Source organism: Astyanax mexicanus, chromosome 17, assembly GCF_023375975.1.
Source record: "Astyanax mexicanus isolate ESR-SI-001 chromosome 17, AstMex3_surface, whole genome shotgun sequence".
NCBI lineage: Eukaryota > Metazoa > Chordata > Actinopteri > Characiformes > Acestrorhamphidae > Astyanax > Astyanax mexicanus.
In genome coordinates, this window is record NC_064424.1 from 45,232,367 (window position 1) to 45,245,370 (window position 13,004).

The 13,004-nt window shown below is 33.9% G+C and overlaps 1 protein-coding gene across 2 annotated transcripts in view; it reads right to left on the bottom strand.

Annotated features, from left to right (window-relative positions):
- Positions 1-10,793: 10,793 nt before the first annotated feature.
- Positions 10,794-13,004, bottom strand: part of rtknb (rhotekin b) — a 55,570-nt gene continuing 53,359 nt past the window's right edge. For both annotated transcript variants that reach the window (XM_022676593.2, XM_022676594.2), the window contains exon 13: positions 10,794-12,682. In XM_022676593.2, coding sequence (XP_022532314.1) covers positions 12,676-12,682 — 7 coding nt within the window. In that variant the 3' untranslated portion in view covers positions 10,794-12,675. The remainder of the gene's footprint in view (positions 12,683-13,004) is intronic.

Below are 13,004 nucleotides of genomic sequence, written 5' to 3' on the forward strand. Positions count from 1 at the left end.
ACTCTATATAACATTAGAATACTATATGCTAATAACATTAATAATAAAGTCTGTGATCAGTGAGAGTGAGTGTCTACCTGTAATTAACTCTATATAACATTAGAATACTAAATCCAATTAAACATTAATTATAAAGTCAGAGAGAGTAGAGTGTCTACCTGTAATTAACTCTATATAACATTAGAATACTATATGCTAATAACATTAATAATAAAGTCTGTGATCAGTGAGAGTGAGTGTCTACCTGTAATTAACTCTATATAACATTAGAATACTAAATCCAATTAAACATTAATTATAAAGTCAGAGAGAGTAGAGTGTCTACCTGTAATTAACTCTATATAACATTAGAATACTAAACCCGAATAAACATTAATAATAATAAAGTCAGTGATCAGTGAGAGTGAGTGTCTACCTGTAATTAACTCTATATAACATTAGAATACTATAACCTAATAACGTTAATAATAAAGTCAGTGATCAGTGAGAGTGAGTGTCTACCTGTAATTAACTCTATATAACATTAGAATACTATAACCTAATAACGTTAATAATAAAGTCTGTGATCAGTGAGAGTGAGTGTCTACCTGTAATTAACTCTGTATAACATTAAAATACTATACCCTAATAACATTAATAATAAAGTCTGTGATTAGTGAGAGTGAGTGTCTACCTGTAATTAACTCTATATAACATTAGAATACTAAATCCAATTAAACATTAATAATAAAGTCAGTGATCAGCGAGAGTAGAGTGTCTACCTGTAATTAACTCTATATAACATTAAAATACTAAACCCGAATAAACATTAATAATAAAGTCTGTGATTAGTGAGAGTGAGTGTCTACCTGTAATTAACTCTATATAACATTAGAATACTAAACCCGAATAAACATTAATAATAATAAAGTCTGTGATCAGTGAGAGTGAGTGTCTACCTGTAATTAACTCTATATAACATTAGATAAACTGCAAATAATAAAGAGTTAATTCTATAAACAGAGTGTTTGATAGGTACAGTGAATACCTGCTTATCGTTGAACATATTTTAACTGTGCCATATTTAGATCAGTGAAGGAAACAATAAGGGTGAAATCATTGCATTAAAAACACACAGACTCTCACCTCCTGATCAGGTGCGGTCATGCGCTCATCCGAGACACAGATAAAGATTTCCTCCAGCCAGTGACAGTAAATATGTATCTGTGATTAGAATCTATTCCAAGCCTTTTATAGATTATATAGACAGAAAACTGTGAACTCCATCACCCCTCACAGGTTTATATGAACTGGTTTTCATTTTTTTATATCTTTGTATTTTACATATAGCTTTATTTAGGCTTAATAAACTCTCTGTAGCTCACTAAACATAACAAACAACATTCTTAGCCACATTTTTGTATACAGTTGTATACTATTTTATTTATTTTTTAAAATTTTAGCATGGTTTTTAATTAATGAACACCTTTAGCTAACACCTTAACTCCTTTATTTTTTTTTTAAAGCTGTATACAATTTAATCGTGAGGTATTCCCTCAGGAAATGGCATCCGTATAAGTATACTAATCTTTTTGGGCTCTGAGTGGTCCAGTGGGCTAAGCGCTGCAGGTTCGAATCCCGGTAATGCAGCTTGCCATCAGCTGCCAGAGCCCAGAGAGAGCACACCTGTCCTTGCTCTCTCTGGGTGGGTACAGTACAGTAGATGGCGGTCTCTTTTTCCCCTCATCACTCCTAGGGTGATGTGGATCAGCACGAGGCTGCGTCTGTGAGCTGATGTATCAGAAACGAGTCGCTGCGCTTTCCTCCGAGCGTTAGCGCTGTGATGCTATTCGGCAATGCTAAAGCATCAGCAGCAGTTCAAAAAGAGGCGGAGTCTGAAGAAAATGGAAGGAAATTTTTTAAAAAATTAAGAAAATGATACATAAAAACATTGTTTTTAAACCTCAAATAATGCAAAAAATGATCACATTCATATTCATTCATAAAATGTACTGTATATTTCTTATGTTTTTATATTAATGGAATTTCCAACCTATGTGATGTTCTGTTTTTACACAGCATTTATCAGCGAATGTACATTTAAAAAAAAAAATTATTTATGTGGACAGTACAGAATTTTTTTAAATAATTTTGTAATTATTTACGGTGTAGGGATGGGACAATATTTCGATATATCATATATAGTTTTGACATTATCGTATTGATAATTGCTGTGACATATAAATCCCCTCAAATTTGACTTATTAAATTTACTGCTTAATTAATCTACAGGTTAAACTGCAACCAATAAATCCATAATCACTTTTTTTTTTTTTTTTGCTTATGTAGGAGTATTTTATCCTCTTCAGTATTACAGATGGTATAAAGTATCGTAGAGAATAGTCTTCATAGAGGGCGCCGAGTGGTGATCAGGAGATCGCCAGTTTGAATCCCGCTCATGCAGCTTGCCATCAGCTGCCGGAGCCCTGAGAGAGCACAATTGTTTTGCTAACCCTCTAGGTGTTGTCCTAATGAGTGGGTTGGGTAATTGGCCTTGTTAATTGGGGAGAAAATGGGGGAAAAAAAGAGTATAGCAGAATTACAGTATCATGATATCATCATTATTGTGAAACACGTGTGATAATATCCTATTGTGATTTTATTGTGGGTTTTAATGAAAATTGCATGATTTCAGGTAGAGTGTGTTTAACCTTTTGACCTCTGCTGGACCTTGTTTGCAGAAGAAAGGACCCAAACAAAGTCAAAAGTCAAAGTGGTTTTTATTGTCATTTCAGCTATATACAGAGTACACAGTGAAACGAAACAACGTTCCTCCAGGGACCATGGTGCACATAAACACAGTGTAGACAGAACAATAGTGCAACAGTACAAAAGAGCAGACAGACAATACAACACAATACAGACAAAGAATAATAAATAACAAGACAGTGTGCAAATTATGCAGTGTGCAAAAAGTGTGCAAAAAAGACCAGTGAGGTAGTAATTACCTCTATTACACAGTGTGCAATAGAGTCCAGTGAGGTAGTAGGGTTTTTAGTGCTTTCCATTTTCTGGGGTAAGTGGGGTAAGAGTGTGTGTGCATGTACAGAAAAACCATCAGTTCAGTCTCTGCAGTTAAGGAGTCTGATGGCTTGGGGGTAGAAGCTGTTGCAGAATCTGGTCGTGCTGGACCGGATGCTGCGGTACCTTCTTCCCGAAGGCAGGAGGGAGAACAAGTAAAACGTCTGTTTTACTGGTTGCACAAGGAGGTAAAAGCTGCATTTCAGCATGCTAATATCTCCTCCACACTGTGAGCACATTCTGCACGTCACGAATACAGATTCCTCACGTAAGCAGATGCACAGAAGCAGAGATACTAGCTGATCATCCTCTGACAAGAGCTGAACACAAACAAGGAACCACACACAGACAGACATGAGCAGAACACAAACAGAGAGGCTCACACGCCCATAAAACCCAAAGGGAGTTTTAGCCTTCTTCAGTTTCCGTCACTGATGTGTGCTGTGCGAACGTGAAGAGTCTAAAGAGGAAATCAGTAGCCTGGTCATTTATATCACTCAGCTGTGTAAATCTATAAAGACACACTCATTTTTAAACAGATTAAACAAACAGAATTTATCTGCACTTGTTCTCCAGTTTACTCAGAGATCCTGGATCCACTCCACAGAACAAACACTCCGCGAACAAATCCAAACAAGATGATTCAGTATATCCCATTCCTTTATTTGATTAAGCCTCATTTAAACTGAAACGACAAGTGACAAACTCAAACAAGAGAATTTCACAGAAGATACGTTTCCTAATAAAAGTTGGGATGAATCTCTTTTATTCATGGATGTCAAAACCAGTGTACAGTGCAGCCGTTGTGAGGCATCCTGACACACGCCTCAAACACTCCAGGAATTTACATGCAGTAAAAAAAACTATATCAGAAACATCACTGTAAGACGGCAAACTCACGCTCAGAACCAGTGAATATAAATCAGAATGTAGATCAGTGGAACATTGGAACAAGGGTTGCCACCCTAAATATATATATATATATATATATATATATGAAAAAAAAATTAAGAGACCAGTTTCTGAATCAGTTTCTCTGATTTTGCTATTTATAGGTTTATGTTTGAGTAAAATGAACATTGTTGTTTTATTCTATAAACTACAGACAACATTTCTCCCAAATCCCCAAATAAAATGATTTTGTCATTTAGAGCATTTATTAGCAGAAAACTATAAATGGCTAAAATAACAAAAAAGAATTGCATTTATCTATCTTATCTGAGATACCAAATAAACAGTACATTTCTAAAACCTTTTATGTGACCTTTTATGTGCTTATCAACATTTGTTTCACCTTCTGTTTTACTTTTTTATTTTATTTCCATCACTTACCTTTTTATAGTATTTTATAGTCGTTTTTAGTCCTCTTTTTCTTTATTTGTGCTTATATTTTATTATTCTAATTATTTATCTCTTTGTTTTATTGCTTCACATTTTAGCCTGTTCTCTTATGTTTTAATTCTGAATTATTATTATAATTTTTATTTAATTTTATATTGTTTGCTTGTTTTGCTAATGCTCTGACCATTTACTTTTTAATTGTTTTATTTATTAAGTTCCTTTTTTAGATCACCTGATTAAAGAATTATTATTATTATAATAAAAATTTATTTTTCAGGTCCTTTCAGTTGTATTAATTTACACATGACTAAAGGAGTACCATAAGAATTCGGTAACATTTGCAAAATGTTAATATGCATTGGTTAATATGCATTGGTATTTATAATAGTTAATAGTTAATTTGTTCAAATATATATTTTTAAATATACTGTATATTGACATCAGATCTTTACAGGTCACTTTCATTAAAATGTTTTAATGTTAGCATAATTTAAATTCAACAAAACTTAAAGGCTACTATTTTAATAAACATTAGCAACAAATTATCTCAACATAACAACACAAATCTAAAGTAATAAATCAATAAAAATATTTAATACAATTTTTTTTTACTAAAATTAATTAGACTGAAACTAAAAAGACTAAAATGTTGTTCGCCGACTAAAACTAGAGTAAAACTAGGCAAGTTTATTTATACAGCACCTTTCATACACAACGGTCATTCAAAGTGCTTTACAAATGAGAAAATACACAGAGAAATCAAATAAAAAAACATGTAAAAGAATCACAGTAAAAATGGAAATAAAAACTAAAATAAGAATAAAGCATGATTGATTTAAACATGATTAAAACAAAGAGAAATTAAAAATATGTAAAATAACAAAAAATAATTGGAAACAAAAATAAGAAAATAAGAAAAAGGCATGAATAAAACATGATACAAAAGTGGCATTGCAGAATAAAACTAATGCAAAACAAAACTCATAATAACCAAAAGACTAAAATGTGAACTAAAACTAAAACTATTATACACTTTTTTGTTAAAAATTAAAATTAACAATAAATAAACAATAAATATATGTAACATTTTTCTGATTAGAGCTGTTGAATTTCTGAAGAAGGGAATTATGACGATGATGATCATCATGAAATGATTGTTGATCTTGCTGATGGCCTTGTTGATGTTTCTCTCCAGCATTACCATCAGGCCCAGCCCGTCTCCGAGAATCCTCTGCCAGCTCTGGATGTGTTAAATGTTGTACGACAGGTGAACGCATGCAGGCGGCACATGACAAAACCACACAGCTGCAAAATGCCCCTGAACTCTGTAACAGTCAGAGCACCTCCGTCAGCAAGTGAAAGCTCATCAAAACAGAAACGCAAAGGTCTCTCATTCCTGGCATAGCTGCGGGATGGTGCACATAGTCCTGGTTAATCTCGGCCTGCTGGTGGGTAAGAGCAGTTTACACGGCATGTGTTTACCCGCTGAGGGGATGCGGTGGCGACGCCTTCTCTGCAGGTTTAGATTTTAATTTTAAACTGTTTGTTACGTTGTGTACGGGACGTTACAGTATTTAATTCACTTTGTTTGGGTTTTACACAGCTGTTTAGTGAGTATCAGGTGTCTCTGACATCAACTGGAGACTGGAGAAAGACTTTCCCACTCCTCCATGCAGAATTCTTTCAGCTGGGTGATGTTTGGTGGGTTTCTTTGTGTATGCACAGCCCCTTCAAACCAAATTATTACGAAATAGAATATCTATCAGGGTTGCCTGGATGCATCAAATGTTTGCCTGTGATTAGAATCAGTTCCATTCCATAAATTGTTTCATTATGTTGACAAAGGAAAGCAAATCTATAAATACTCTCTCTATATAAAACAAACAGCATTTATCTCAGCATGTATTTCCACCTTTCTGACAAAGAATTCAAAGTTACAGATTATTATACAGATTGCTTTTATTTCTGTTTATAAATAAGGGTTAATCTACAGTTATTTTATCCTCTGGTGTGTTTTAAGGCTGATTACAGCCTGCCCCAGCTTCCTGAAAAGTCAGAACCATGTAAAAAAAAAGTGCTTTTACACTTCTTTTTGCAGATGAACCAATACATTTTTGGTCAGGGGTGCTGTAGCATGACCTGACTCTGGCTTATTAAAGCTAAGATTAGGCAAAAATATCAAATATTTAGCAGGGAAACTGCTAAAATTACATTTTAGGAGTGAGCTGTGGTAGTGGAAAATTTACCACCAGTTACCAGAAACAAAAAAAGCAAATAACGAGTCAAACGAGTCTAGTAGAGTCAAATACAGTAGGTTAAATGCAATTCTGTGGGAAAGCACCATTAGCAGAACCCACCTATGCAGTTGATCTTTTCACATTTGGCTGAAATAACCTCAAATAGACATTTCCTATAACTGTCTACTAATCTCTGACATCGACTGGAGAAAGACTTTCCCACTCCTCCATGCAGAATTCTTTCAGCTGGGTTATGTTTGTTGGGTTTCTTGTTTATGCACAGCCCCTTCCAATCACGACACGGCATCTCAACAGGGTTAAAAATACAGATTTCTTACTTTTGAGTCATGCCTTGGTGGATATTCTGGTAGTACTGGAATCTTTTCACATGGTTTTTGACCTTTTAAATGTGGTTAACTATGAGGATGTTAAGACTTAAGAAGGTCATTTAATGAATGAATCAAACGATCATTTAAAACATTCGCCTAAGGTCCTCTCATACTAGTTACCCTTTTCCTGGTGATCAGGTGCTTTCATGTGGTTGTTACAGGGTGTTAAACAAGGGTGTTCTTGAAAATACCTATCAGGGTTGCCTGGCTACACCAAATGTTTGCCTGTGATTAGAATCGGTTCCATTAAATCGTTTAATTATATTGACAAAGGAAAGCAAATCTATAAATACTCTCTCTATAAAACAAACAGCGTTCGTCTGCTGTTGTTTCGCCTGTTGATTCAGCGATCCGGATCCACTCTGCAGAACAAACACGTTTCCGGCGTATCCAAACAGAATGATACAGTATCTCCCATCACTTTATTTGATTAAAGCATCATTCAAACTGTCTCCGGGAAAGGATTTCAACAAGGAAATTTGATAGAAGGCATACTATTTCTTAATAAGAGCCGAGATGAATATTCATCTCACTCATCTCATGGATATTACAGACCAATATACTCATTACACTCACTGTGACACATCCTGCCTCGTGACTAATGCAGTCTTCAATCAAATTCAATCAATTTTGTGACCAGTGTACGAAAGGCAAACACATCACATATAGAAAAAAAGTCCAATTCTCGTATCAACCAAAATTGATTGAGTTCGATCTTGTGTTTGTATAAGTAATGCAGCCCCATAGTGTATGTATGTATGTATGTGTGTATATTGGTACTGGTATTTTTTTTTATTTTTAGAGTAATGATATATAATAATTAGTTTTATAGAAGATAAATATGCTATGATTTGGTTATTTATAACATGTGTATATTTTAGCATTAGTGTTAGTCTCATATTAAGTCTGAATGTGAGGATTTGGCTTATTTTTAGTGCCCTATTTTAGGGCTCTATAGCACACTGGTCAATTGCAGATTGTGCCGCTGGATTTAGGGCATGTCAGCATGTCTTTGTTATCATGAGGGCACAAAAAATACGACATGCGCAGTTTAAAACGCGCAAAAAGCATGAACTAACTCTCTTAAATAATCATGGGTTTCTTTTGGGCGTAATGTAAAATAATAGACTAATCAGTGTCTATGACAAGCTAGTTGTCATTCCCTTTAAGAGGCAGGTGAGCTCTGACTTTGGCGCGTTCGTATCTTAACAGCGAGGTGATTTTGTGCGTCTTAGCAGAGACAGATACTGACCTGCGCTGTGTTCACGCTGTGAAGATACACCGGCAGCTCATTTAAGGTAACAGCAATGTTATTTTATTCTTTATTCTGATTATTGATGAGATAAATGTCAGGTTTGCACTCTGCTGTTGACTGTTGTCAGGGTTTTAATCAGTCAGTGGAGCTCCTGGTGTTTTCCACAATCAAAATACTGTAGCAACACATCAGAAATGTACCTGAACACACCTCACTTCCAGACCACCACACCAGATCATCAATATAGATTTATTCCTAGACTCTATAGACGCTATTTTAAAAGTGCAGGAGCAAGGCGTGAAAATACAGACTGGTGATGCGGTGTAAGATAGCAAAGAGCATTGCTACACACCTTGCACAAGGTGTACGATAGGGCCCTTAGACTTGGAATTAAAACTGGCATTCAGTCATAATAAGGGTGAGCGTTGGGTTCAGGTTTCAGAGTTGAAATTAAGGTCAGGGATAGAGGGAGTGTTAGGGATAGGGTTTCGGGGTAAATTTAAGGTTAAACGTTCAGGTTAAGGTTATGGAAGTCTTAGGTGTAGACTAATGTTAAAGTTAAGTTTAGGAGTAAAGTGATGATTAAGTTTAGAGGTTAGGCTTAAGTTAACATCAGAGTTACAGAGTTAGGTTTAAAGTTGTAGTTAGGGTCAGGATCACAGTAAGAGTTAGATTTAGGTTTAGAGTTGTAGTTAAGGTCAGGATTAAAGTGAGAGTTAAGTTTAGAGCTAAATTTAAGATTAAGGTCAGTGTTAGGTTTAGGTTAAAGGTTCAGGTTAAGGTTAGAGGAAGAGACTTATGTTAAATGTAGGTTTAGGGATTTAGTGATGATCAGGTTTAGAGGTTAGGCTTAAGTTAATACTAGAGTTACAGAGTTAGGTTTAAAGTTTTAGTCTTTAAGAGTTAGATTTAGGTTTACAGTTGTAGTTAGGGTCAGGATTAAAGAGAGTTAGATTTAGGGTTAGTGTTAAAGTTAAGCTCAAGTTTAGACTGAATGTTATGTTTAAGTTTAAGGTGAAGATTAGTGTTAGAGCGAGCGTTAAGGTTGGTTTAAAGCTTCATGTTAATGTTTGGGTTAGAGTTAGTCTTAATTAGGGTCACAGTGAGTGTTATGTGTAACTGAAGGTTAAAGCTAGGGTTATATATGACCCTATATCAATAATGGTGTTTCCATATATGATACACATAAGGTGATATATTATTCTCACATACATTCATCCTCTGGATACATGTAGATATAAGTTTAGAACATTCTCATATAAAAAATAATATATATATATATATGTATATATATATATATATATATATATATATATATACATATATATATACGTATATATGTGTATATATATATATATATATTTATTTTAATATGCAATTATATGTTGCATCCATATGTTTGCCATATATATTTAATGTATATATGCAAGTTTATTTAAACAACATACTTTTAAACAATTTTAAATGTTTTTTTCTTATTCATTTTAAACATGCATGTCTGTTTTATCTTTAGACATGCAACACCCACACATATTAATGGCTTTTGGGATAGATATATTTGTACATATTATATACATATAGGCCTAGAAATATATGGATAGTGACACAGTCTTCACAATTTGGGGTTTAAACCACATATTAGTGGTACAGTGAGTGTGAGGTTTTAGGAATAGTTTCTAATAGTACAGAAAAAAAACGTAAAATAAATATACTTAATATTTCCTTAGTTTTTGACAGACAAGAAGATCAGATGATGAGATAATGCTGCTCAGATGTGTTTCTCGTGTCCCCAGTTGACGTTTAGTACTCAAATAGTTGATCGTATTAAAGTCACACATTGTTCTTAGATTGTCAAGATAACATTTCTGATGTTTTTCTAGAACTAAAAGAGGAAGGTAAATGTTTGAATAGGAAGTTTTATCAGAACTTTATTTTTTTTAATAAAGACCAGAAGCCTTCTCAGTTCATTTGCTATAAAAATAACATCTGTAATTTTATAATTAAGTGTTTTTATTTAAACTCAATAAAAAATAATAAAAAAAAATCTCATACCTACTGTGTAACCCTGGTTTACTGTAAGTGTGCTGGTAGGTAGGGGCAGCATGTCAGGGCAGGACCCGAGGGTGGCACATCAGGGTGGCGTGTCATGGTGGCATGCGGTCACTGTGCACACTGTCAGTCAGTATAAAGCCAACAGGAAATTACAGTACTTATATATAAAATATATTAAAAATATATATAAAATATATAAAATGTGGTATCAGATAAAAGTTGATCTCACATTTTGTGCAAGAACAAAAAAAAATATTTAAAAAACATACTAATATAATGAGAAAAACTAATACTACTATCCACTGGAAGACACTGAAAAGTACGTAAATATAGTAGTAATAACATATAATAACATATTCTGTTAGTAATAATAATAATAAAAACGCTTCAAAATGAGCAACAAAAAAATGCATTTATTTATTGCATTTTAATATTTTTTTTCATACATTATAAAATCATTATTAATCAATTAATGACAATTGGACAAATATGGAAAATGCATGCCATACAAAATGTATACATGTTTCTAAAAATAAAATAAAGTACATTTATTCAGATTTATACTCAATCTATTGCAATATACAGTTAAGTCAAAAAGTCTGAGAACACAATGAAAATGAATTAACATTAAAGAATGTGAGAATAGGGATTTTTTAAATCCTGGGCTTCCCTCTATGGTCAGGAATTATAATTTAATCTCTAAACTCCAATTAGGAGGACACACGGCACACATGCATTTCTGGATAAGCTGAGACGTACAGAACCGTAAACTGAGGCAGTAGAGAAAGATCACTTACACTAAAATGACACAGTTATTCCTCACAAGCTTTGTCCTTTGTTTTTTGAGCACGGAGTATCAACAATAGAAATACTATTCTGCCTGATTTAATGTGATTTTGAAGCTGCTGTTTTACAGTATGGTGGTGCTCGAAGCTGAAGATAGCATTATATAGATGTAAACAGTGTTTTTTAATAAGCTTCTTGTGCACTTTTTTAGTTATTAATGCCTTGTTTTAAATGTCAGGGCTCTCCGGATTCTATCAAAGAGGTGTGGAGCTACTTTGAGCTGGATAACGGTGTAAAAAGCGATTTATCTGGGGCAAAATATGCCCCAATATGGTCGTTTTACAGAGTGCTGGAATTCAGAACGCTGTGGGAGAACAGAGGTGTGCTATTCATCAAAGGTAAGTTCTTTTTATCATGTTTTACTACAACAAAAGTCCATTTTACACTGAAGTTCTCCTTTAACTCACCTGCTATTAAAATATTAATAAAATATATATATGTTTAATGCAAAACAGAGGTATCTTCACTAGTGGCCGCAGACAATTTGGACGTAATTACTACAATTATGTTTATACAATCAAGTCAAATATCTATTAATAAATAAGGAAGGAATAAGGGAACATGGGATTGCAGTCATTACAAATACACAGGACTGAAGTGGATTTAGGAAGAAGAAAAGGAGAGTATGAAAGAGTAAATCAGGCTGTTTTTTGCACAAATGGAAGGCAGATGGATAATCTAATAAACAATATGATTTTTTTTTAGACTCACTGCTCTAAAACATTGAAGGCATGAGTTATTTTATAGAGATAGTCTGTGTTCTTTTGCACTTCATGGATCATTTACCACGTTTATTTCAACAGTTCTATCCTGTGTCCTTGTTCTTACAAAACCAGTCATTCATTTAAATGGTTGCACAAGATCTTCGCTCAGCTTCTCAATCAACCTGAAAATCTGGGATGGTGTCCAAAAATTTGCATCGCATCAAATGAGATGTTGCAGCTTCTTTTCACGAAACTGTGCAGAAGAATGTGTCTTTTTGTGTTTTCCCCTCAGAATGAAACTAATAAAGAAAAACACTTGAGAACCTTTACTCCAAAAGGGCATGGACAACTCATCCAGGAGGTCACTAAAAAAACCCAGAACAACATTTAAAGAACTGCAGGTCTCACTCGCCTCATTTGTTAATGATTCAATAATAAGAAAGAGACTGGTGAAAAATGGTTTTACACAGAGTTATATTGGTTTGGATAGTTTGTTTTTTTCCTTTAATAAATAAAATCATCATTTAAAAAGTGCTTTTTATATTTACTCAGATTATCTTTGTCTGATTTTAAAGTTTGAGTATGACAAAAAAGCAAAAACTAAAGAAATCTGTAGGGGGGGGGGGGGGTAATACTTTTTCACGCCACTGTAATTATCAGGTCAGCATTGAGACAGTTTTAAGCAAAAAGGAACCAAACACACTGTGACACCAGTTTCCCCATGAGACGTATGGAGCACTCTGAGATGGTTTAAAGTTCTGCAGTTGAATCAGCTGTAATGCCACCCTGCTTCAGTACCTGAAAAAAAAAAAAACATGCAGAATAAAAGTTACTCAATTTAGTTTAGTTAAATGTTCTTCTAAATGACGTGTTCTACTTTTGTATCTCCAGATGGGAAGGGTTTATGATCTAAAACATCATCATCACACTTGTGATTTTTACACAAGTCATAAAAGTAGATAAACAGAACTCGGTTAATCAAATGAGACAAAAATATAATACTTAGTCTTTTTTTTTTTGCAGCAATAACTGAACACAAACGTTTCCGGTAACTGTTGATAAGTCCTGCACACTGATTAGAGGAACTTTAGCTCATTCCTCCATACAGAACAGCTTCAAC